This window comes from Austrofundulus limnaeus, unplaced genomic scaffold (assembly GCF_001266775.1).
Source record: "Austrofundulus limnaeus strain Quisiro unplaced genomic scaffold, Austrofundulus_limnaeus-1.0 Scaffold2, whole genome shotgun sequence".
NCBI lineage: Eukaryota > Metazoa > Chordata > Actinopteri > Cyprinodontiformes > Rivulidae > Austrofundulus > Austrofundulus limnaeus.
Genome location: NW_013952404.1, coordinates 6,766,570 through 6,793,357, shown reverse-complemented (window position 1 = coordinate 6,793,357; position 26,788 = coordinate 6,766,570). Strand labels below are relative to the sequence as shown.

General features: G+C 39.5%; 2 protein-coding genes across 3 annotated transcripts; one reads left to right on the top strand and one right to left on the bottom strand.

Moving 5' to 3' along the window:
* Positions 1-446: 446 nt before the first annotated feature.
* Positions 447-4,653, top strand: LOC106521043 (transmembrane protein 179; the record flags this gene model as incomplete). The annotated part of the gene is given in 4 exon segments (XM_014013433.1): positions 447-1,008; positions 1,408-1,545; positions 1,619-1,697; positions 2,858-4,653. Coding segments are annotated over 4 exon segments (837 nt in total). The 3' UTR covers positions 3,026-4,653.
* Positions 4,654-5,397: 744 nt separating this feature from the next.
* cunh14orf180 (chromosome unknown C14orf180 homolog) lies at positions 5,398-21,116 on the bottom strand. 2 transcript variants are annotated; one of them, XM_014013411.1, is made up of 10 exons: positions 19,982-21,116; positions 19,324-19,354; positions 15,303-15,389; positions 14,297-14,417; positions 11,964-11,994; positions 11,762-11,870; positions 8,297-8,463; positions 7,690-7,822; positions 6,865-6,891; positions 5,398-6,524 (listed from the first exon to the last, which is right to left on the bottom strand). In XM_014013411.1, exons 1-10 carry the CDS (start codon positions 20,132-20,134, stop codon positions 6,319-6,321), a joined length of 1,065 nt encoding a protein of 354 aa, XP_013868865.1. In that variant the 5' UTR covers positions 20,135-21,116; the 3' UTR covers positions 5,398-6,318. The 2 variants fall into 2 exon arrangements, with proteins under 2 accessions (XP_013868865.1, XP_013868873.1); XM_014013419.1 differs by lacking the exon at positions 6,865-6,891 and having other exon boundaries at positions 19,982-20,961.
* Positions 21,117-26,788: the final 5,672 nt, after the last annotated feature.

The following is a 26,788-nucleotide window of genomic DNA, read 5'->3' as shown; positions in this document are numbered from 1 at the left end:
GGTGCCTTGCATGTCAAAGCTCTTAAAGATGATTGCTCAAGATCTGCTCATGCTTGAAATATGTATTTGGGATGACTCTCAGCGACTACACCAGATTTTAGTTCCATATCTGAAAAATGAAGTGACTTATGTTCCTTCTTGTGTTTGCTATTGTTGCTCAGCTGTGGTGGCCATCTTGAGTGAATTAGATGTGTATGCATGATTTACTGAGAAGTAAAAAAAAAAATACTTCATGAAATTGAATTTCAATTTCATGTTGTGCCTTGGGATATTTTGCTAACAGACAATTTATGTAAATGTGTGGCTGAGGTAGGATGGGGCAGCAAAATTATAAATTATATGATCATAAAATCACAATTGTCTCATTATTATTATTATTGTTGTTGTTGTTATTTGTTGTTGTTGTTGTTGTTGTTGTTGTTGTCTTGCTATAGCAGGGCTAAAAACCCACAGATGTGTGGGTGTCACTTCCCACAGCGCCACTTAGACCTGCTGTAATAAATGAGAAGTGCTGCTGATGTGAGCTCCACTGGTTAGCAGCGTCTCCACGGATTGGATGTGGAGATGGAGAGCCCTGAAGGCCTCTGCCCGCTCACTCCTCTGCAGCGCCGCGCGCCCTCGGATGCTGCGCTTCCGCTCGTCCCTGCCTCTGCTGCACAGCCGCAGTTTCTCCCGGACGCAGGGAGACGAGCTGACAGACAGAAAAATGGCCCTTGACAATTTGATCTTCGCCCAGTGCATCCTGTACTTCCTCGCCTTCGTGTTCGGCTTCATCGCCGTGGTGCCGCTGTCGGAGAACACGGAGGACTTCGGGGGGCGATGCCTGCTGTTCACGCGCGGGATGTGGCAGAACGAGAACATCACCGTGTCCAAGCAGCGCTTCRTCGTGGAGGAGTGGGGTCCCGAGTCCTGCTGCAGCTTCACCACTTTCGTCGGGATAGCGTCTCTTGTCTTGTCCGCAGTGCAGGCGTGGAGGCTGCTGTTCTTCTTGTGCAAAGGACACGATGAGTAAGTGGCAGCCTGCATGTTCCCCTTCAGCACAGCTGCAGGAGAAAATCAATAAAAAACCTAACATGGCGCAGGATGCATCTCGGTTTGCTGCAAAACGTTTCTGTCTGCAGGCATTTGTCAGGTTCATACTATAGTCGTGTATTTATCTGCAGCAGAGACCTTGATCTTCATGATTCACTGTAAATATAAGAGACAGATCAGCAATCAGCTGTTTGGTGTTAAACCTTCACAAAATTTGACAACCTTTGTTTTTTTTTATCTGGAAGACATGATCAAAARTAAAAGCTAAATCAAGTGGAAAATATGTTTTACTTTTATAGGCCTCAGCTATTATGAAGCATCAATCAGTTTTCATTTCTAATTATATGCATTTATTTGCTTACTTTGTCCCCACAGCTCGTTTTTTAATGCCTTCCTCAACCTGATGATCAGCTCCCTGGTGATGTTCACCATCTTCCTGTCCAGCACCATCGTCAGCGTGGGCTTCAACCTGTGGTGTGATGCCATCACCGAGGGCGGGACCATGCCAAACAGGTGCGATGTTGAGGAGGTTGGAAATGATTTTTCAAATGTATAAAAATCCTAAATGTTGCTGTTTCCTGTTCAGCTGYGAAGAACTCCAGGACACGGATCTAGAACTGAACCTGGACAACTCTGCGTTCTATGACCAGTTTGCGATAGCTCAGGTAAAGGTGTTGGCACCATTGTGAGAAGGGGGATCTCTGCAGGCACCAAGTGGGCATTTCTTGTGGGAGGWGTTTGTCCAAAACATGMTTGGTTTGTTTCACTTTTCTGGACATAGTTTGTTAAAGACGTGATCGATAGGATTGATTTTGTGTGGAGTTTGAAGCAGCTGTGGGTAGCTTCATAGAAACGGTCAGGAAGCACCTATATTTTTAAACATAAATGTTATTTCAGTCAGAACTCGAGACAGGAAGGTGCTAGTTGCACRAAAGTTGAAAGTCGTACATGTGGAAAGACGTTTAACAATTCAGCTCGATCAAAACATCCCTAACCAGCCTGTAAAAAGATCGCAATATGAATATGTCTTAGTATTAGTCATAACTTGAGACAGGGAGGTGCTTCCCACATGAAGTAGAAGTTGCCCCACAAGACAAGATGATTCGACCAATCATGGTTTTGACAAACTCCGCCCACACCCAACCTCTGCCTATACTCCGAACTCTATCAGTTATGATTAGGATAAACTATGCCCACACAGCATCCGCGCCATTTAAGGTTAGGATGAAACTCCGCCCACACCTAGAACTTCACCAATCATGATTAGGACAAAACTCCGCCCACACCAAGAAGTCCTCCAGTCATGATTAGGACAAAACTCCGCCCACACCTAGAACTTCACCAATCATGATTAGGACAAAACTCCATCCACACCTAGAACTTCACCAATCATGATTAGAACAAAACTCCGCCCACACCAAGAAGTCCTCCAGTCATGATTAGGATGAAACTCCGCCCACACCTAGAACTTCACCAATCATGATTAGGACAAAACTCCATCCACACCTAGAACTTCACCAATCATGATTAGAACAAAACTCCGCCCACACCAAGAAGTCCACCAATCGTGATTAGGACAAACTCCGCCCACACCAAGAAGTCCACCTATCGTGATTAGGACAAACTCCGCCCACACCAAGAAGTCCACCAATCATGATTAGGACAAAACTCCGCCCACACCTAGAACTTCACCAATCATGATTAGGACAAACTCCTCCCACACAAAAAGAAACTCTATGTACTGCAGATACCTCTACTTTTCCATCATTGTCCAGAGTGTTTTTAAAAAAGTCTCACTTTGTAACTTGGCAATTTCCTGTTTCAGTTCGGTCTGTGGGCTGCGTGGCTCAGCTGGCTTGGGATCACAGTGTTGGCCTTCCTGAAGGTCTACCACAACTACAGACAAGAGGACATGCTGGACTCCCTGATCCATGAAAAAGAGCTGCTGCTTAGCCGCTCCTCGCGCCGCGGCTCCGACCCGGGCCTGATCTAGAACCTGTCTTCACTCAGTCCGACTCAGCCCCGCAGTCCTGCCTGCCATGATGACAAACACTGATGCTTGCCCRTGGAGACAAATCAAATCCAGTTTTCAGTTTTGCTTCTGCTTCCATTTTTAATTTACCCCCCACCCCGTGGATCTCATCAGTTGGATGATTTTAGCACTTTTCTAYAGATACAGTATAACTGAAGATCTGCTGATAGTGAAACCTGCTAAGTGTGCATCCCACCAACATAATACACAACCCCAACTTTTACTAAATAGAGTTGAGTTTTTCTTAAATTCCTAGTATTTAGCCACACAGTGTTAAACAGATAGTCTTGTCTTTTTAAAAAAAATATTTTATCAAATCATTTTTTATTTTTAGTAACTTATAAGTGTTGATAAACAAGGCAAAAGTCTTCATCCAGGCTAGGCTTATGCCATTTTTTTTTGTAGTTTTTCAGATTTCTACAACGGCTCTTTCTCAAAAACGATAMACTGATGTGAAAGAGCGCTATATTAGCTAAGATTAAAGCTTTCCACCCAAACAAAAGTGTTGTTTTATAAACCTGAAACTGATCAACAACAGGCCCTTGTTTGGCTAGCCTTTAGCCTAGCCTGGATGAAGACTTCTGCATGAGTTTAGAAATGACCAGACTATCCCTTTAATGATGGCAAATGAGTCATATTTTCTCCTTAGCATGAACTTAACGCATGCCAAATTAGCGAGTGGGCTTTTCGATGTTAAGAGGTGTTATTTTATCTCCTACACAAAGAAATGTGCTCCTGCAGGGAAGGAAGGCTTACGACTGAACAGAAAAAATGATGCATCTTCTTGGTGGAGTGAAAATGATTTGCATGCTGGAGCAAAGTAGAACAAGGTGTGCCTTTGCAGCACGCAACTGCTACAAAAGGTGCTTTATAAAAGTGACAGATTGCAGCTCGGAACATTAATGTATTCCACAGCTAGTCCAAAAAAGCTTTTAGCATTTAGAGTGAGATAAAAAAAACAACAACATTATGTACATTATAGTGGCTCAGGCTTCTTCCTTATAGGCTACAAATATATTCTGCTGCTGTGACATACAGATCTGTATGCATGCATCTCTTTGTTACATTATATTGTCAGAAGGAGAACAGGCTTGACTTTGATAGGCAATGACAGTTTTATTAAAATCCACAGAAATCATAAAAACTAGAACTAAAAATAAAATAAATAAACAACCTTCCATAAAGGCACTTCTTCCAAAGTGACCATAAATGTTTGGACAGCAGTGAAAAGTGTTCACATACAGGACATCAGTTTACTAGGAGTTGTTTTTATTGCTAATGACCATTTTGATTGACAGTACAGAGTTATCTATGGTTCCTCTGTTCAGGCCTTTATTAAACTTRTATTGCTTTGAAATTCAAATGTGAGATCTCTACAATCAAACACTTTGGAGTTCCCTGAAACCTGCTGCTGCTCTGATGGAAAACTGTGTCATGTGTGTTATTGCTCTTAATGAGAGGTATGTCAGATGTGCATCGCTGTGCCCCGTCGGGCTCCATCTGTGTGGTAGTTTGGCTGTTTTCATTTTATTTGCTTCATCTTATAAAGGGACTCATACATACAATAAATTCAACATCTGGTCCTGTTATATTTCCCCCATTTTTTGGCCTCAAAAACAAATCTAAAACCTGATTTATTTTTCCGCTTCAGTAGAAATTGTACAGGCAACATAAAACTTAAACTTTTAAACTTAAATTTAGATTATTCAGACATAGAAGAATGAAGAACATGTAATAAGATAAAGGGATTTTAGGTGGTTTGAGCCGATATGAAGACTGCTAAAAGCATTCGGTCAGTCTTTGAGGATAATATTGTGCTGAAGGCTTTTTCCTTTTGGATCCAAGCAGACAGTTCTGAAATGTCTTTTTCACCTTTAAAGAGTCTGGTTGTTTTTGAAGTAATGTTCTGCCAAATCAATAGATAAAACTTATTTTACAGCAGTATGTCTTTTTTGAGAAAGAGCTGTTTTGTAGACCTGAAAATGATAAACAACAGGCCCTTGATTAACTAGCCATTAGCCCTAAAATAAAAACTTCTGCTCTTATTTTCTCCATACTCCTGATGTAAAGACTGGTAAAGTACTCAGTATTTGACAGAACATCATTTCAAAAGCACCCTTTAAGTTGTTCAGCCCTGCACCGTGAAGTGATGTAGCCCTGTGCTCACTTTCTCAGCCGTCTTAGTTTACGTCCACATTGCAGGTTTTAATGCTCAATTCTGATTTTTTGAAAAAAAATTGCTTGGAAGTTTATATTTTACATGCCACCACCATCAGATGTTATGTCACACTCAYCTCACTGTTCAGTGCTAACAGAAGGATGCAACATGTTAKCATGTCGATTCTGAAGTTGTGCAATCAGAGCAGATTTAATAATAATGTGACATGTTTTAGTTCACCGTCTACATTTGAACCTTCCTGTTGCCGGCTACTCCGGCGCAGCATTTTATTTTTGGATCGAGACATCGTTTTACTCCCAGCAGACAGAACAAACTAAAGAATTGATCCAGTGACTTTAGYATCAATACGGTTCAATACTAACTGTACTATTATATATTTCTGAAATCATTAGATATGTATTCAATTTAAAACCAAATACTGAAGGCCTGGATTGGATTCGTAAAAATCTAATTTGTCATTTTCAGACTGGGTCACATGGGGGCAAAAATATCTGATTTGAGTGGCATTTGCCTGCAGTGTGAATGTAGCCATAGTCTTCCTTTCAGATGTGCACATTGCCAATGAAATAAACATCTTTACATTCATTTATGTGCAATTACAAGCCTAAATACTGATAGTCCTTAATATATTGAGCCCATATATATATGTATATACACATTCATTTCTCTGTAATGACTGTTATGCATTAATTTATGTACTGTAACAGAATAAAAATCTGCCTTCCTTGGAAACACCCASGCACAGGCTAAAGACTGTGACACAAACTGAAAAAATATCAGGTGGTTATGTGAGCACTGAGCCTGCAAAAGTGCAAAATGTCATCAAAACTTAAATAGAAGGTGGCATTTGTCATATCATTCTACATATATACATGGAAGTTACATAATCAGGGATGACAGATGTCTCTTTTTGAACGTGGGAGTAGTGCAACACCACACGGTAAATAGAGTCTTGGGGGGAGAAAAAAATGGCTGAGGTGTTTGTAGGCCCAGGCACCGTCTAAGATAATAATAATAAAGAAGAGGAATAAAAACAGAAAGGACGCTCCATGTCTCCACGGGTGTGTTGTCACAGTCACTGCATGGTCAGCCATATCCAGCAGCCCCACAGAAGCTGCTTCATGTGCAGCAGGTAGACAGCCAGGGCGGCCTCCAGCTCCTCGCACGCTCTCTGCGGGCGCCGGCGGTCCGTGCAATACATGGCTACACCCAGGAATGACATCAGCAGGAAGAGGCAGGTGAAGAGAGCCAGGTGGGGGCGGGACGGTGTCGTCTCATAGGCTGGAAGATGAGAACGTTCATTAATGGGTTTTGGTTTGTAAATGATTAGTATTTGAATTGTCGGAGACAAAAAAAACTCTACTTTCCCTTGGATCCAACTGAGACAAGCTTTAAGACTTTGTGACATTAAATACTTTATATTTACAGCTTTGTCACACATGTCATGACCTAAATGTGTCAAACAATGTTGAAAAGGGAGTGAAGGGGATTACTCCACAGTGCAGGACTAAATCCTTTTCATTGATGCTTTTCCAAAAGTTAGACACTACACATTTGTTTTGCAGTCAGTGCAGACAAGTTGGTGCACATTAACAAGGTGATCATTTTAAAACAGACTTACCATCTAAACACTCACAGTAAGAAATATCTGTGAAGCCAACAGAGAAAAGGCCATGAGTCTAAATTTGGGACAGCAGCTCCCTCACTTCTTGTTTGCAAGCTTATTACAGTAAATCCCTTTGTTTTGTGTTTGGACTTGATTCGTTCACCAACTTTTTCTCATTTTTTTTCTTTCATAAGTTTTTCGGCACTTATCTCATTTTGCAATTTTTGAGCCATTTCAACAATTTAAATATAAAACTTTCAGCTGAATGGAGCTGTCATCAACATCCTTACTTCAAACTTATGAAACCTTTCCTGCCCTTTTCATCCTTTCTTCTGGTTCTGCTTTTTAGCTTCATTCGGCTTCTTTTTCGTGCCTTTTCAACTTTTTGCTCTTTTCAGCTATTTTGCTAATTAACTTTTTTGTTCCTCTATCAGCTTCTTTCTGCCAATTTAGAATTTTTATGCTTCTTTCAGCGTTTTCTGCTATTTAAGCTACCTTTTAAAGCTATTTTTAGCTAACTTGAGCTTTTTCAGCTATGTTCACCTTTTTGTGATAATTTCAGCTACCTACATTTTAATTCAGCAAAAATGCTCTTTCTGCTAATTTCAGCTTTTTTTTGGCTATTTTACAACAAATTACTATTTTTGTACATTTTTTATTTTCTCTTTTTTTTCCAAAACTCTTTCAGCCATAAGCATTCATGCTGCGTTTTTGCGGAAAAAGCTGATTCTCTAATTWAATCCCTGTGTTTACTTTTTACTGCGATTTTCAAACCATATCCATCACATGATGGTTCAGACACAAAACGTTCATCCTTTGCAAACCTGTCTGTTTTCTTACCATGTACAGTGGTCTCTGGCTCTCTGAATCGAACCCTCCGCTCGCCTTTCCGCCTGTGGTTCAGTTCCGTGTGGGACCCATAGTTGGGACCTGGCCTCTTTAGAATGGAGGTAGGGACGATGCCACTGGTTACCTTTGAGTAAAGTTTGAGGAAATGACTCACAAGCTGTGGAGAACATTTCAAACAGCAAGAATGTACAGATCTCATACAAACAAGCCCCTTCACATCTAGAATTAAAGGCCTAGCATTTTTTTTAAAGAAATGCATGCCAGAGTTTTAGACAGTTGTTTTGTAGTTGAGTTGTAGCGGCTTTGGTCAAATCTAAAAAATCTCATGTGACATTGTGAGATGACASGATGACTTTCAATTACCACCACATCAAATTTGAGCTCAACATCTGTAAAAATAAAGGATTTATAATCATTAATRTGTTTGCTAACATTGATTAGCTCCAGCAGCCATCTTTATGTGGACTGACTTCAAAAGCAATCAGTTGTTAATGTACAGCAAAAGATTACTTTTGAAGAGTTTTGTCAAAATATGACAATTGATTCATGAAATATTTTGCTAACAGCCACACAAACGCAGCAGGTGCTGGGCTCTAACCTTGGGTTTCAGCGCGTCCTCTAGTTGGTGGTGTGTGTCCTTTCTGTGGTGCACCTCTGAGTGTTTGTCCCGGTGGGAAGGAGGAAGACAGTTGACGGTTGCGTCTCGAAGGGACTCTGCAGCAGTGAAGCGTTTGGACAGCGCAGACACACACTGGCCCAGAGAGTCTAGCAGAACAACCATGATCACACAGAGCTGCTTCAGAGTCTGAAGTCGGGTCAGGTAATGAGCTCAAGATAAACACAATGAGGAACATGCAAATGGGCCGAGGACAAGAAAACAGGGCATTAACCCTTTCCTCTGTCCTATGATGTTAGTTTTTAGTGTTTTAATTATACTTGGCACAAAAAAATAAGTAAAATTGTGTTTGATCGATTATTTATTTGTTGTAACAATGTTTCTTGGCAATAAATATGATTGGGGATACCAACTCAAAACATAAATGCATAAACTCTTTGGTATAGCGAAGATATGGTAAATTTTTCACATGTGCAACCCACATCCTCAGCTCTACTGCTCATCCCACAGAGGCATGTTCCTTACAAATGTGGCACCATTTAAAAGGGTAATTAACAGGCTTTCCAAAGATATAAGATTTATAAAGAAAAATAATCACTAAACACAAATTTCCTTACTTTTTGTGCTAAGTATATATTGTATACACCTGAAAAGGAAATGACAAAGACCTTGAGTCTATAAACAACAGCTTCTGTACTGCTGCCAGTCTGCTCAGCCTTACAAACAAACTCAGCTCTTTSACAGTTTTGTTTCAGAAACAGAAAYGCTGCTGGGTGAAATAAAGCCTTTTTTTCCCCAGACAGAACTGGTATACTGTGGAGGACCAAAACTGACACAATTAGAAAAAAAGCAGAACTATATGAAGGGACCAATAAATACACTTAAAATGCACCAATTAAATAAATTAAAAAACAGAATTTTACCTCATGCTTTATAATTTAACTGACCTTCATAATTATTTCTTAGCTCCAATAAATTACATATTTTACCACATAATTTAAAATTTACTGTTTTTAAAGATTATATATATATATATATTTCTCTTTTACTTGTGTCTCTTAAATGATTATCTTTAATTATGTTTTATTATAATTTTTCCCACAAGTCTTTAATTCCATGTGTTGCTTTTACATTTCTCTGTTTCCTGTGTTTACTTTTCCTTATGCACTTCTGCCTCGTTATGCAAATGAGGTGGGCGGTCCTTCTTGGATCAGCTCCTCTCCTGTTGGTCAACACACAGSAAGGAGCAGGATTCAAGTGCAGATCTACTGTGCATGCTTGTACTGCCACAGTTTAGCTTAAACTTTAAAGTTTAGCTYAAAACAAAGGCAAAGAGGAAAAACTCTTACCCRTGTCCCTGTTTTAAACTAAATTTAAGCTAAACTGAAGCAGCACAGTTGATCTGCATAGATCCTGCTCCTATTTCTGCTTTTATTTCTAATTATGTCAGATCTGGTCCTCCACAGTATACAACTGTATGTATTTCTATGTTTTTATGTTTTTATACCCCCCCAACATTGATTTAAACATTTACAGAACAGCACATATGATTCTTATCGGCCCAATTTAAGATTGAGACTTTTAAAGTAAGTCCTCCCAATTCATACCTGTCTTTTCTTGACTAAAATGTGTTTTTTTTTCTTTTTTTTAGCTACACTGTATACTGTAAAACAGAATGTTCCTAAAAGCAACATCCAGACCCACAGGTCATATGTACAAAGTTTATAGACTATTTTTAGAGCAGGTGAAAGATATGAGTTGAGTCTTTATGAGTGGAGCCTGTCTGAAGTGATCTGTTGAAAAGCCTTTAGGAGGAAGACTCTGTGGGAGTCAACAAKTCTTTGTTGTAGGCAATTTGACTGTTAAAACTGAAGACATTTTATTTAGAGTTCTGAAGGAACGGGTGAAACAAACAAAATAAAGTGCTGTCTTCTGAATTAAATTAGAAAATACATTTTAGCTTGAGTGATTTTTGCAGATAGTTATTTTGTTTTGCTACTTAAGTGAACAATTCATGCTTTGTACAGATGCCAAGTATACTTTTGAGTTGGTATATTGCTAAATTTTAGCTGAGAATACAGGGGTTAGAGACAATGAAACTGAAACACCTGGTTTTAGACCATAACATCCCTTTCAGACAGCTTCCTCTTGCGTCCACAGTTAATCCTGTTGGATGTGGTTCGTCCTTCTTGGTGGTATGCTGACATTACCCTGGATACCGTGGCTCTTGATACATCACAAAGACTTGCTGTCTTGGTCACAGAAGCTCCAGCAAGACGTGCACCAACAATTTGTCCTCTTTTGAACTCTGGTATTTCACCCATAATGTTGTGTGCATTGCAATATTTTGAACAAAACTGTGCTCTTAACCTGTTAATTGACCCTTCACACTCTGCTCTTACTGGTGCAATGTGCAATAAATGAAGACTGACCACTAGGCTGGTCCAATTTAACCATGAAACCTCCCACATTAAAATGACAGGTGTTTCAGTTTCATTGTCTAACCCCAGTTTTTTTTTATTTGGACATCAGGTTGAATTTGATGGTGATTGGATCTTGTTATTTTCAGTCCTTTTTTGTTCATTAGACAGTTTAAAATGAGAACAAAGTAACTAGAAATCAAAGCTCACACATTTAGGGAGTCAAATAAGTTTTAAAATCTTACTAATGTTTAGCTGCAGGTTCAATCACAACATTTAACCTTTAGTTAAGTTTGCCTTTTGCACACAAATAGTCGAGGGAGGCACAGTGAGCCACTTGATGGTGAAAGCATCTCACTTTAGGTCAAAGGAGAGTCTGCTGTGTACAAAATAAAGTTAAAGTGTACAATAAATACACACAAACTACTGCGGCTACAAATTCAATTGCTTTTTATGCACTTGACTTTGAGTGTTTTACGAAACAGTGTAAAGGCCTCCTGAGGAGAACACGATTGCGTGTTGTGAAGTTTTATTTTTTTTCCTGCGTTAGATCCTTTTAGTTATCTTTACTGCGGTACAGGGTACGTAGCTGCTACTCGTGTTCTGCTCCACTGCCTCTGAAAGCTGACTCGACAACATGGCTGCTTTTTACGTATTGCTTTTTCTTTTTCCAGCGCAGCAATCCTCACAAGTAAAAAAAAAATGCAGTGTTCAGGAGTGAGTGTTGTTCTCTGGAAGTGCAAGCCAAGCAGACCATAGCTGTGGCCTCAAACTGTCACAAAGCCACTTTTTTTTACTCTTTGCTCTGCATAAAACCACTGTACTTCTGTGTCCAGCACGTTTGAGACTGTTTATTAATTTAAGATTTTTAAGAGTTTAGCAAGTAATTAAATGTTTTTCATCACTTGTGCTTTCTAAAGCAGAAACYTGTTCTGCACGGTTGATGGGTGTGGTTTAGTAAATGACACATTTTGTTTGTTTTTCACGGGTCATACATGATTGACAGGTTGTTTCATYCAGTGTTTACCTGAATATTCAGTCTTGCCGATCTCAGCATAGACAGTTGCCATCAGCTCCAGGCTTCTGGCTGTAAATGGATGGTCATTACCAAAGGCCCTTTGGTGGATTTTTGTTGCCTAAACAACACAGACCTTTGTGAATTTACACAAACAAATTTGCTCTAAAATCTGCAGAAGGAAGGAAAAGCAGTGATGGAATCACAAACATACCTTACCGCTGTATTCTAGGGCGAGATGAGGTCTGAGAAAAGAGGAAAGGGCATCGTTAGAAACTTTCTCATTCATTTGAAAAACACGAACACAAAGAGAACGCCTGACCTAAATGTTGGTGTATAATGCCAGTGCTCGACTGCCAGGTAACCATATCAGTGTCATTGTTTGGAACGTGCGTGCTGTGCTTGGACACAGACAGCAGGGCCTGCAGGCGCCTGACGGAGGAAGTGGAAATCTGTATTTTCTGCCAGCGCGACCGCCGCCTGTCCTTCAGGGTGAATTTAGGGATGGCGCTTACAGGCTGGTTTACTGTCCCATGCCTCTCTGCTGCTCTTTTGTTTAGTGCTAAGCTAGGTGAATTTGATGGGTTTCATTGAAGGACTGCCAGCTGTTCCGCTCATATCTGCCCCGAAAGGCCAGCCAAGGACATTCATCATCCTCACACCCTCGCATGTGCCGGGAGCTGTAGAGCAAGCTCCGCAAAGTGTGACAGATGTCAGCTTCACTGTTCCACACACGCACTTCGCTCCAATTAGTAATAGCCAGGTGTCGATTCGCTAACCTTTAGAAGATCTTTCTTGGAGGACAAATCAGCAAGAAAAATAAGGACATTTAGGAGGAGTTGTAACTTCTGGTCAGAAGATAGAACAATCTGAGGTAATATTTGTCTACCTAATCATTGTCTAGACTTCTTGAAAAGAGATTTTGAGTTCGGAAAACCTAATATACCTGTTGTAGATAGCTGTTTGAATGACCTGAGCTTGGAGAAAAGAGATTAGTTCTGACTGATAAGCTGGAGCCTGAGTGGGGCAAAACCCAAAGTGGAATATTGTTCTCTTAAAACATCTCCAGTGTCAAAAGTTTCCCAGTTGTTCATATAAACGTTTAAAGAAAATTTACATCGTCATTAATTTCACATGAATGGTCATTTAATTCTGTGATTATTAGTAAACTTAAAGCTTTAGCACTTCCATTGCAGCCTGAGGATTTTCTGCTGGAAGAATCATGAAACTGATGTCAGCATTAAAGTCTATGAAACAGCATTTAGCACAAAGTGCTGAGAAATAGTTGAGATAGGAGTTGCTTAGAAAAACTGTAACCCTTGCTTAGATTACCTGTTAGCTTATCATTTAGGTCACAACTAATCTTTTTTTTATTTCTCTAAACAGAGATCGTTCTAAGAGCTACCTGTTTCAAAAGTATTACTTTTTCGTTTGTTTGAGATTTACTTTTGTTTAAATCATAAAATCATCCCTATCTAGCAATTAAATAAGATTACAAAGTGATTTAGCTTAACACAACAAAAGATAGAAAACAGAGGAGTGTATTTGAAAGAAAAGATGTAAAAATAGCAATATATACAAAAAATAAAACAGTAAATTAGGACGGATAGACTTAAAACAAAAACATTTTGATATTATTGTGTATAAAACACATGACTTAAAATTATTAGCTTGTAACCTCTAAAAAAAAGATTTTTTTCCATGATGAAAAAAATACAATTTAACTAAACCATTTCAGCTGCTATACTCAATTAAAAAATAATCTCTTATATTTTTTATTAATTCTAAATGAAAGACATAGAAAAAAGTTCCTCTCAGTTAAAAATAACTGATTGCAATTTTGCTAAAACCCAAAAACAAACTTAATGGYTTTTGGATAATTACCAGTTCTGCCTCTTGGAGAACATTTGGCTGTAAAATGAGCTTTTTGTTCTGTTAAAAAAAAACTGCACTACTGCTTTAACAAATCAAGCRTGAGTTTGTGTTCAATTTGTAATTATGTTGCTAGAAAATTAACAGTGGGGTTTTGCATTTCCAAAGCAAAAAAAGATCAAAGAGCAAAAGCAARTTTATCCTCATGTAGCTGGAAACCCGAGCCTCTCTGTACAAACACGCCTGATCAGAGGCACCTCATTTAAGTTTAACCACTGTATGCTCTTTGCATTAATTAAGTGACCAAACAAACTTTCCACCCTCTGTCACTCTCTTTGGCAATCAGGTTAAATGGCCTAATCTCACCGATGACAACAGAGACACATGCATGCGTGCATGCTACAGCCTGAACAAAGTACTGCTGCAACAGGAGACACAGGATCTGGTGTACAGTATCTGTTTTCTTCACATGGGCAAAGAAAACTCTGGCTTAAAAGAAAAACATTCACAAAGCTAAATTCATTTTAAAATAAAGATGGAAAAAATAAAAAAGCAGCAAAAACAAATTTGCATACAATTACAACATATAAGTGTGTATTCATGAAATTATATAGTTTGCAATCATGAGCACTGCTGAGCTGTTTGTTTGAACTTCAGCTTCAGGGTTTTACCTACTGTTTGCTCATGATGCAGAGCTGAGCCAGCCGTTCCAGGTGCTGCGCTTGGGACGCCTGCTCTGAAAGTTCCTCTGGGGTCGTCCATCCTGCGGAGCCCAGACTGGCCTCCTCCTGAGGTCCTGTTACAGAGACGCAGGGCATGGACGCTCTGTCAGCTCACGAGTGAAGCACAGCCTATCCTCAGCCTCCCTCAGCACTCTTCCCCGAAAGATATATTTACCAAAACTCTAAGTATCAGGCTATCAGCTTGTCTGACATGGCTCCGAACTTGAAGCCTGAGCAATGACAAGAAGCCAGCTGAGGCTYGGAGACAAGAGAGCAAAGATAAGGGCAGGAGGGAGCAGATAAAGGGAGCCAGACAACACACTCAACACGCCTGCCGAGCGCAGAGACTCACAAAGCGACAAACAGAACAAAGAGCACACATCGAGCTTCCCAAACACATCCGGCAGCAGTGGAGGAAATGAGTTTGGTTTGTAATCAATATCCGAAGTGAGTGCATATAAATCTGCAGAGCAGGCTCTGGTTCATATTAATATTCCACAAAAAAAAAGATAAATATGTCAGGTGTCAGAGATGAAATACACAGAGAAGTCATTGCTCATGGGCAGAGCTGCCATCTCTGCCCCCAGGAGAAAGCTCAGCGTTCAACCTGAGTCAGTGCTGAATCAGGTGCTTCACTATTTGGTAGCAAAAGCACAGATCTTAATGAGAAGATGTAGCCATTTGTCTTCTGCTCCGTCTGTCCCTGATCTCCTSTGCTGTGCTCCTGCTACGCTACGCTGCTGCCTCAGCAGAGAGCAGGCCGACGTCTGAAGCAGAAACCTGCCTGAGAACTCCTGCGCACAGATATATGTGAAGCTAGACGATATTAGGTCCCAGTGGAATTTAAAACCTCAAAYTTGTGAGATTTATTTACCTTTTTTTGTTTTAATCTAAAATAAAGTCCCAAATTTGTGGTTCCACTTTTTTYAGTTTGATTAAAAAAAAGGAAATAGACTTGCCTGTGCTTCCCTGRAGAGCTGTGAGTTCGATCAGCGCCACTTCGTAGAACATCTTTTCAGCTTGGATGAACTGGAGGGCCTTCCCATCTGTTTATATAGGTGAAGGCTCAGTCGCAGTTGTCAGCAGGATTAGTCAGTTGTGGAAGTTAAAAACAGCCCTCACGTTTCTATTTGTTTCTTTTTCCATCCCACTTTAGAAAAGCCCTTCAGGCCAAACAGAATGTGGAGTAATCCAAAGCATGTTGTTGACCTGGAAGTCAGGACTTTGCAGCCTTGCTTCTACTTTGTGAGACATCAGATCTCACAACTTACTCGAGACGTATTCTATCACTCCTCAGCCTGATCATATTTGTGTTTCCAATCTTTCAACTTCCTTTGATAAGGATAAATAGTAGAGTTTTGATTCCATGAAAAGGATTCTATTTAAAGCCTCCTAAAATAACTCCCTTTGTATAAGCATCCTGAGCTCTAAGAGTTCTTGTCATTGTAAAAAGACACCGCTGATGCTTGTCAGGTGAGTTTAATGGCCAATGGGACAGTGAGTGCTTAAAATAAACACAGCAGTCCCTGTTGAAATGTCCTACTTATCATCAGATTCCTCATGAGCAATATTTCCACCGCAGACTCACTTCAGTGACACCTAAACTATAAACTTATGACAAAAGTCAACAAGATATGAAATAGTTTTTTTACTTCTAAGAAATGGAATAAAATCACTAAAAAAGAAAGCAAAAATAAGAAAGATGTAAAGATGAAGAGGAATTATAAGTGAAAACATTATTCTTGTATGTTTTGCTCGAACATTTCCAACAATCCTCACTTTCTATTTCAGGATGATTGGAGCTGCAGATATTACCTGCCCCCAGCTCCTGGAAGCTAACCTGGCAGCTGGGAGTGGGGGCAAATATGAGGTGGGCCACCTGGGAGGGGGAATTAGGGGGAGCAGTTGCCACCAACGGTCAGAGCACGTTTACCCGCTATTTTTAACTCACCTGAATCACAACAGGAATCCTCGCACAATCACCTCCTCCTGGGAACAACGTGCCAACAGACCCTGAAGTCTAGCGGAAGCAGAATTGTCTGACCTCTTGGATCAACATGCAATTATAAAGTAAAGGCCTAGAATTTCTTGAGGATATGCGTATTGCTTGTGCAAGCCTTCTTGAAATAAGGTGACTTCACAAACTTATCAGTGGTAGGGGTAAATTCTAGGATTACTTTCAATAAAGATAAAGATTTTCAACAAACCAGTCCAGTGGTTCATGAGATATTTTGCTAATGAATAGACATGGGCAAAACAAGAATCATGTACAGGGCCGGTGCTAGACAATTTAGCATTCTAGGCAAGAATTCAGGTGGTGCCCCTTGTGCAATTTTCTAAATCTCGCTGCCAAAACCAGGGTGACCAATTAAAGTCGTTAACAATATAATTAATTTGAAACAGACTACCAGAAGCAATGAGGAACACTTGTTCATGTTAACAAGCAGCTGTGGAGTGAAGCAGTTCTAGGGGGATTCAGGGGKATTACATAAAATACCTACTCAAAGCTATGCATTTTCCAGCCATTTTAAGAGTATTTTACAAAATTTTTGGGATTAAAAAACAACATAAAAGCAGTATTTTATGAAGGCAGAATAGTAAAATCCTGAACTTTATGTGAGATAACTAAAACTTTCATTATTTTTGTTTTCTATCTGCACACTAAGCACCAGTCTTGACCGCATCAAATGATACCTTTATCATGAAGTATTCTCTTCACCTTATAACACTTCATGTTGAATCAAAACTGCTGAGAAACCCACAGAACAAGTTATCTTCATAAACMTGAGTAACCAGTGATTATTCTAMAGACTAAGTTAACTATACTCTGATAAAAAAGTTATAAAATATTTTTTCATCTCTCATTTGTGGTGCCCSCTAAGATGGACAGTGCCCGTGGAATTTGCCTACACTGCCTAAGCCACAGGCCCACCCTGACTGTATAAACAAATAAGTAAAGTGACACTACCATGGTAGTTTAAAATATTTTGCTATTTCAGGCCCACTTAAAAAACATGTAAACAGAATATGAGCCTTTGCATATTTATTACATTTTGCCTTTAGCAGTAAGTCATTATTTTTTTCTAAGAGTCTCATATCAGCAGCCAAAAGAGCTTTTAGTGATGGATAAAGGTCACTTATAGACGCTGTCAGCTCTAAGAGCAACACATCAAATTTTTAAGTGGCCATCATCATCGTCAACATCCAATTATGGGTAAAATATTCGGACTGAAGAAGCATCCGGAGTGCTTTAAATCTTTAAATTTGCCTTTTGTTTTTCACTGATGGTGTAGCTGTGGTCTGCGTAAAACTTGCTGTTATCTCTGCTCTTGTATAATATTTGTGTGAAACTCCAAAGTTCCCACATTCTGTTGCCACTTTGAGCAGACTGACCTTTCACCTCTCTCCCTAGAGGACTGATGCAACATTACTAAATGACCGGAGTAACTGATAACAGCTAAAAACAAACACAYTTTTCATCACAGCTTCAATAACTCCTAACATTTCTTGGAATATTAACTGTATTCCCCAGTGTCTCTCAGTGTTATGGTTGCTCTAACTAAAATATCATATTTCGACTGTACATAAAAAATAATAATTTGAGACAATTCATTATTATTAATAATCACAGTAGCTCAGAGCAGTATGTCAAAACACAACTCTGTTGCTGTACCTCAAGCACAGAGACTGCAGTGCATGGCTGCCGATGGAGTGAAGCTCCATAGTATTTTGGTAAATGGACAGTGAGAGGTGGATAACCTGAGCTGGCCAGTCTAAGTACTGGAGTGTCTCAGTAACAAGGAGAGGAGCTGTGGAAGGTAATATATCCTGAAATATGACACCTTTCTATTATCTCTTTGTCCTGTACGGCTATGGTTTATGGAGGTGAAGTGGGGATACATGGGCTACTCAGCACAGATACAGGTTAATTAGTGCTCTCCTGCTCTGTTGTACAGAGATAAGAGCTCACAAATCCTCTTAAGAGACAAACACACCTTCAGAGTGACACACAAAACATATGGCATCCTGGGACAAATGTGGTATTGTTACTCAGACATCTGCTCGTGCCCCTTTTGTTTACATTGCTTCCTATTTATGGTCTACATCCTCCTTTGTGCTGGAATTTGCTACGCCTACTTCCACGGTTGATCCTTTATGTTCACCTCACAGAGTCATGAGGTAGATTTTTACAGTGAGGACCAACTTGAATGAGAGGATTGGAAATATGTTAAAATTGATTTTTTTGTGAATGATGAGTCAGCATTGTTGTTTTCCTGTTTTTATTTTCATGGAGTGATTTTTGCAATTTAACTACTGCGTACTTGAAGGTATTTTAGCTATTCATATAACAAAACGTTCAGCTCATCTAGGCGGTGGGTGCTGGGGCTTTTAATTTGAATTCAGACAGAGTTTTATACTTTTAATTTCACTTTATTTACAAATATTTTCTACATAAATCAATTCAATTTTACAAACAAAAATTTGTTTTGCATACAGTATCAGCTCTATTTTTCTTGCCTTAAAATGCTTTTAGTTTTTAGCTATTGTTATGCTACTTTTAGCTTTTATCTAGCCTTTTGCTACTTGAAGATAGACTTTTGCCACTTTAGCTTTTAGCTAGCCTTTTGGTGTTTTTAGGAAGAATTTTGTTTCTTTTACCTAGCCTGTTGCTACTTTTAGCCTTTAGCTATTCTTTTGCTACTTTCAGATTTTAGCTATCCTCAAACTACTTTTAGCTTTTAATGATTTTTTTTGCACAAAATGTATGTCAATACATTTTGTTGCATTTAGCTTTTAGCTAGCATTATGCTACTTTCGGTTTTCAGATAGCATTTAGCTTTCTTTTAGCTTTTAGTTAGTGCTTCATTTAGCTTTACAAATCATTTCAGTTTTAATTAAATGTCAGCAACAACATTCAGAAGTGAGCATTCACATGGTATTTTTGCAAAAAAAAAATTTTTTTTTTAATTTAAAGGATACAGTTCTTTTCGGTGATGAAGAGCTCTGCAATCTGTAAAAGAGAAAATCAAAACAAAACAAAACAACCGACAGATAAGATTGAGATAATCATTTCCAACATGTCCACATTAAAACGTGCAACACTGCTCTGACTGGAGCACTGAAGGTCTGGTCAACATCATCCTGCATGTTGTAAAGTTCTGCAGCAAAGACAGTGTTTTGACATCAGGCACATTCCTTCACGCAYTACTACAGGGAATTAAAAGTGTTGTTGTACCACAGGAGGTCCTTGTAAAGCCTCCCAGTAAAAGTTTGCCCTGTAGGGGCAAAACACAACTCCTAACTTTAAAAACACCCCAGCTCCTCTAACCGCTCTGTATTGCTGCTGCGTCCAACACCTCATTTAGCAGCAAGCACAACTTCAGTCCTGGTGGGACAGAAATCATCTTCTAGTGTCGACACCGAGGCTGGTGATGGACTGTGCTGTCAGAGCTGACATTGGTGTCAGACACATCAAGGTTAAATGTGTCCTTTCTGCTGGGATGTGTGATAACACTCAGATGAAGCGATGCAAACGTTTCTGCAGATTTGCAAACATACAATGCTGTAAATTCTTTGAAGTCACAAAAGAGAAAAGGAAGGTTTGTTAGTGTRAGTGTGCTCCAGTCATCTGACTCACCTGATGTAGGCAGTTAGGCAGAGAGGTGAAGCTTTGCACATGGGTCAGTCCCAGCAGGCAGCTGAGGAAGCAGTGGAGGGCGGCTTGGTACTCCCCCTGCTGCTGGAGCTGCTGTCCCAGCTCAAACAGGCCCTCCCTCCCCCCGTTCAGCATCCCCAGTCCCAGCCAGAGTCGACGCCGCCTCCCATCAGAGCTCCACCGGCCGAGGACCAAGGTTCCCCTCCTCACTGCTCCTCTGAAGCACCACAGGTAGAGGGAAGCAGTCAGGTTTCAGCAGGACTGCAGATGCACACATGAAGACAGGCAGGAAGGGTGGAGCAGAGGAGGAGAGAGCAGGGCAGCTTCCCCCGTGTCTCGCCCAGTCAAGGGCAGGTGGTGGGGAGGAGCAGGGTGAGGTGGTGCCGGCGTCTCACACAGAAAGAGATCCATTCCCCTCCCTCCTCTCAGCCAGCACTAGGAAGCGAGGACGGAGGAAGTCAGAGAGTATTTGCTGTCTGAGTGGCACAGCTCTGAGCCAATCTCTGCTCGCAGTTTGGAAAGAGGCTCCACCAGAGCGTAGAAGCTGCTCCAATCCTTAAACAGAACTGCAAGGAAGAATGCTTTGATGATGAAAYGCAAACATGGTGACACGTTTACTGCATGTGTGTGTGTGTTTGTGTGTGTAAATATGTCATGAACCAGTGGACAGACAGGAAGAAAACTCTTAGAAAGTAATTATTAGATGAGCATCTACAACTGACTGACTTTTGGAATAAATCCCATTTAAAGTAGATATTTCATGCTTTTAAATCTTTATTTTTCCCATTTGAATCCTTCAGCTTGGGTCTATATAAAGTGGAACTGCAACAATTTGGTCTGAATTCTGTTGCAAATAATTTGGCGTAATAGTTCAGAGGACGTCATGCAAAATGTAGAAAACTGAACAGGTTGAAAAATATGATCCAAACAGAAAATCAAGATATCTATGTAGCACTGAGAGAGTCAAAATTAAACTTTTCTGCACTCCTAGAGACTCCAAGTACACAACAAAATGTATTTTATGGCTAAAAGAGTACATTTTGCATGATATATCCCTTTTAAGATGGCCACCGCTGATTGACAACTGTAGCAAACAAAATACAAACAAAAGAAATTATTCTAACTCAGCCAGTTTTAAAGATGAAAAGCTCAGATTATGTGTGGTAGTAGCTGAGAGTCATTTACAACACATACTCAAAAGCAAAATCACACAAGTTCTAACAATTTTGCATGAGATTTAGAAAAATGCTTGGCATAACTTCATCATTTCTCAACACTCAGCAAGGGCGGTGGGCGACCTGCTTCGCATCCTCAGGCCAACACTATCTGCCGTCACATAATGCAAATGGTTCATCAAAGGTCCTACTACTAATGAATAATAAATGAGAAATGCATAAAGATTAATGCTGTGATGTYCATCATGTCCGGGTTTGTGTGCATTTAACCACACAGCAGAAGCAGCAGCAGCAGATGCAAACACAAGGTCAATAAAACGGCCTGTTTTCTACGTGTGTGAGAGAAAAAACACCGTCCAAACAAGAACTACAAATATTTATTCAAGAGCACCGCCTCCTCTGGATGTTTGCTCGTTTCCTTTTTACACAGTGTTAATCATCATTACTGTGAGGCCAGCTGGGTGAAAGGAGACGAGCAGAAGATGATCTTAAAGGGGAGATGTTATTTATTTATTCAGGCTAATAGTTCAGTTAACACCACAATCAAGTAACTGTTTACTTCAGTTGTAACTAAAATTGACTTTGCATCATAGTTTATCTAATGGTCTCTGTCTCTTTAAGAACCTCCTACAGTTTCTGACACTCCCACTTCAGCACGTCTTCACAACAGAGCTTCTGGGGAGGGGTGCTCTGTAGGGCAGAAGCTCGGCTGCACACTGAGCTCCAGGGAGGAGCTTTGTACAAATAGGCGGAGCTTTGTACCAGCAAGCAGCTCCACATGGTTACCAGAGGTAAGGTCAAGGATTTCTCAAACATGCATGAATGCATCAGAGTAAAACTTTCTTTTAGACGAGGGAATGACATTATAACACGATATAAAGCTCAAAAACTTCATTTGTGCACAATACCCCACCATCTATTAATGAGCGACAAACCAACCAACGTCGTTACATTTGAATAAAAGTCTTGTATTTGGACCAAATGACTCAGGTAACACAAAGCAAATGGGTGGCCTGTCTTCATTAATGCACCCAAGATGGTGAAGAAGGGAGTTTAATGGTTGTGATTGATAGCGAATGGGAGCCCAGATGGCATTAAACTTGATCTCAGAGGGCAGAGGCTGTGATTTGTGGACGGTCTTCATTTTGGACGAACAGCATCCAGTGGGAAAAATCGATGATGCTGATCCAGGCCGACTCTCTCCCTGCAGACAGGTAATTGTGCTCAGTTTACTGTCCTGTCGATGCAGTTGAGTCAGAATGCAGCGCGAGTAAAAGTAAACCTTTAAATGTGATGGAGTTGGAGGATCTCTGGACTCTGACTCATTCAGTTCTAATTGAAAAAAAAAAGTCTGCTTCCTCTTTGATTATTTCAAGCTGAAAACTACTCGGGTTTTTGTTTTGGACTATAAAATATTACTCCATCTTTTTTTTTTTACTGTAAAAACTACGTTTTTAATGAGTCACAAACTGGAATTTACTCAGAACCAGAGGTGGAAAGTGACTCAGTTACATTTACTTGAGTAACTTTTTTGGAAGAAAATGTACTTATAGGAGTAGTTTTACTTCATTGTACTTTTATTTTACTTGAGTAATATTATGAAGTATCACTACTCTTACTGTTTCTGAATACTCTACCCACTATAAGTTACTTCACTGAAGAACAAACATGTTTTAATCAGAAATGCACCAGAGAGTAAGGGCATAACTTTATGTCTAGCACTGGGGGTGGGGGGGGGGGGGGGGTCATGTTATAAAACCCTGCATGTCATTTTCAGCAATTATGCTTAAACGTACACATCGTAAATTTTTAATCAGGTCAACGTTATCTAAAGACAAGGAGAATTGCATGTGTCTATTTAACCAGTTCATTTCTTTCGCGTTTGAGCAAATGATGACATTTTATTGGGGGGCTTATATTGACTGGATCAAATTATTGTGGGGRTCATAAACCCCCTAACCCTCCCTCAAATTACGCCTATGCCAGAGAGACAAACATCCAGTTTATGTTGAAGAGAGACCTCCTGTTTGTACATAAGCTTTGTTGTTCCAATGATATTTTCTATCTGCTGAATTGAAAGTAAACAGTAGATGAATTACTTGACATTACATGCTATAAGTATAAATTCACAAGTTTCTTAATAAGAAAAATTAGACTTGGAAAAATGTGTCTTCTACATAACTTTCTATGTTTTTTCAGTCTGATGACATCATTTTAAAGTATTAAATCAGATGTTCTGATCAGTCTTACTTGAGTAATTTCCTGGACAACAAAATTTGGCCTTTACTTGAATACTGTACAGAACTAAGATTTTAAATTCTTGAAAAGTATTTGTCATGGATCGTCCCTGCCGACCAGTACAAGGAGCCCAAATGAAAACTAAAAGATTTATTTTATCGCATAAAATAAAAACACACAGAGGAAACTCAGTCAGGGATTTAATCACACATTTTATCACCTGGTTCTCCTAAAGAACTATAAAAAAATTCTAGTTGTTGACCTGTTGGAGCCACAAAGCTGCAGATTATTTCCTCACATCCTGCCCTCACTAACTATCTGAACACGAGCTGGGGATCATTTTGACAAAGATATTGACTGATGCTCCCTATTCTACAGGTCAGGAAGGGGGAATCTACCTGTAATGGGAGTATTGATTCTCTGCCTGGTGGAGTTAGTAGAAAAACACATCAGTAAACATATCACACATTTCTCAGAGAAGGCAATACATCAAACAAATGTAAATGAACAGTGAGCAGGCTGAGAGAGAGMGAGAGAAGGCAGAGAAGAACCTGTCAATCACAGAAATAAAGTCAGAATCAGCAGATTACTACAGACCTGTGAACAGCAAGCTCTGAGTGATTTATGTTTGTTGTGTTCTACATATTGAACAAGCCTTCAGAGCTTTGTAGACGAGAATTAATAAAATATTACAGCAGTTAACACAGCAATACATTTACATTGTTACAGCACTTACATCATTTTATTTGAGGTTCTACTTTTATTTTCCTTTTAAGTCTTTTAATTAWTTTTCTTTTTATTTTGTTACATTCAAAACATAAAAATKACACTTTTACTTCWTTAAAATTSAACACCTAGTTCCACRCTCCAAATTTAAATAYGTCYGTATCTTACCCTGAAAGGAGCTGTTTATGCACTGTTAAAAAATGAGTTCAGTAAATAGATGTACAGCACTTTACATCTTTCCTTTAAAAGAAAACACWGTGTGGTTTAGTGGAACCAGTTGGCATTACTTGGCTAAGTAAATTCAACACTTCCTAAAGTGTGTGTGTAAAAGTACTTTCACYATTACTATCCCGGTTACTGTGAGCAGTTCTATGACTAAAGGGGACATATTATACAAAGTACATTTTTTTTAGTTGTTAAATACATTTTGTTGTGTACTTGGAGTCTCTGGAAGTGCAGAAAAGTTGAGTTTAGTTTCCCCTGGTGCTGCGTAATTATCTTTATATTCTTTTGGGGTCATATTTTTCAACCTGTTCAGTTTTTTCAACTATTACAACAAATTATTTGCAAAAGAACTGCCATTTAARGTCTGGATTTACCAACAATTTGGTCGTCCTCAGGCTCTGGTTCCAACGTGTAAGGCTGGAGGGRCAAGTCTTTCCAATGTTGACACCTCACTCATTTGTAAATAAAGCATTTTTCAGCTGCTATAGTCATATCGCCAGCTGCCAAAATAATTACTTGCTTGTGTCTGTATGTATCTTATGAACCAATAGATTGATTTAAATAAAGCTTGGATGAAATGTGCCAAGCGATATGCATTCCTTCAAAGAAGGCCATGAGCCTTTAGTCTGTTCTGYATTTCCAAGCAGGTTTGCACAGGAACACTGCTTCTCTTGTCATTTCAGAACTCTGCGCATGACCCTGCATCAGCATATACTATTTATATTGACTGCTCTGTGCACACACAGCCACTCTGCAATTATCTCACAACCCAAAGGTCTCTGATGATGTGTAAACTGTACTTTATTCTTTGTGAGTGACAGCCGCTGCCCCCTTCATCCGAAMTCCAAATGTTCAAGGAGCTGATTCTGTTTTTGGTTGTGAAACAGCTTTGGCAGCCTGCAAACCAGTTCACAAAAATAAATAATGAATTATTTTCAAGATAAACTCATTGTTTGACTGTATCGCTGTAGTCTTTTAAAGCAGCTCACTCGTCCTGGTTTCAACTGCATCCCTCTAAAGATTCAGGCTCTGGTAGTTTAATAGGCCAGGTCTCGACACCCCCAGCTACTGAGAGGCACTTTACGGCTTCCATGTAATCAGCAGTAAACGCTGCTGCCATCTGTCTCTTTTCATTCAATTATCTGACCCAGTGACTTTTACTGACAAATGCTGTCCAGGTAAACACAGAGCTGCAAGGCCTCCGGCCAAAAATCTGACGTATCTATACATCTTCCAAATATGTTTCCCTTTTGGTCCAGGTATTTCTATGCCTTCTTTTGCTATGAGCAGAGCATTGTGAAAGAACCGACAAAGAGCTGTGCATTTAGAGCAGCTACTCCCACCTTTTATCACTGTGTTTTGATGCATCTTTGTGAAAGCATCAAAGACAGATTTCAGCACAGATTCAGACATACTGTAGCTGAAGAGCAGAAGTTAAAGGTTTTTATTGAACATGCACTTATCTGGTTTTGCGATGATTCATCTCTGCCAGCGTGTTGAAATCAATTCATTAAGAATTCTTCATTAAAGGAAAAGCCTCATCCATCAAGTCTGGGCAGCTTCTCGGCTTTTGCTCGACTCTTGCACCCCCTAGTGGATGAATTAAGGATGTGACATGAAACGTGAAAGTTCAAGAAAAGCCTTGTGTGTTTAAATATGTTTAATTTTTCCTTTGGTAAAATGAATTTAATTTAATTTAAAATAACACAGGAAGTGTTCTAATCCCAAAATCAAATGAATAACACTTCATCACTTTATTGATTAATTAGATTTTCAAAAATATTGTCGCAAATAAAAATCAGCTTTTGAATGAMTTTTATTTTCATTGAGATTTATATTTTTTTAAAGATAAAATAAAATTAGCTGACTCTTCAAATTTGTTCAGATTCAGCCCCATATATTTTTTTTTTCATTGTGAGTGCTGCACAGCCATCTGCTGGCAGAAACACAAAGAGCTGATGTGTCTTTGTGGGAGGTAAATTGAGAAGTGAACATCAGCGTCAGGAAGCAGAATTTATTTCTCACTTCATTATTTTTGACCTGTTTGATATCAATTCAGACGTGACTGCTGGCTGTTTGAGATTGAGTCTTACTCCCACTTTATCTATCGGCTGAAACTCATGCACTCATTTCATTTATTATCCATAATTCTACCCATTTCCCTCTCTTCTAAGTCCTTTTCTCTCAGGCTGTGTGGTCATCCCTCTCGCCGTTTCAAAGACAGCGAGCGTTTTCATCCTTTGTTTGGTTCGGCTTTAAATTCAAAGTCATGCTGAGCCCTCCACGTTTCAAAGGGGGGGAGACAATGTGAAAATCAAGACACATGAGGTTACCATGCCAACTGGCATCAGTCTATTTAAGGATGTTTCTGGCTGTGAAGCAGGTCACTGGATTATTGTCTGTGTGAAATTCAAAACAGATGACA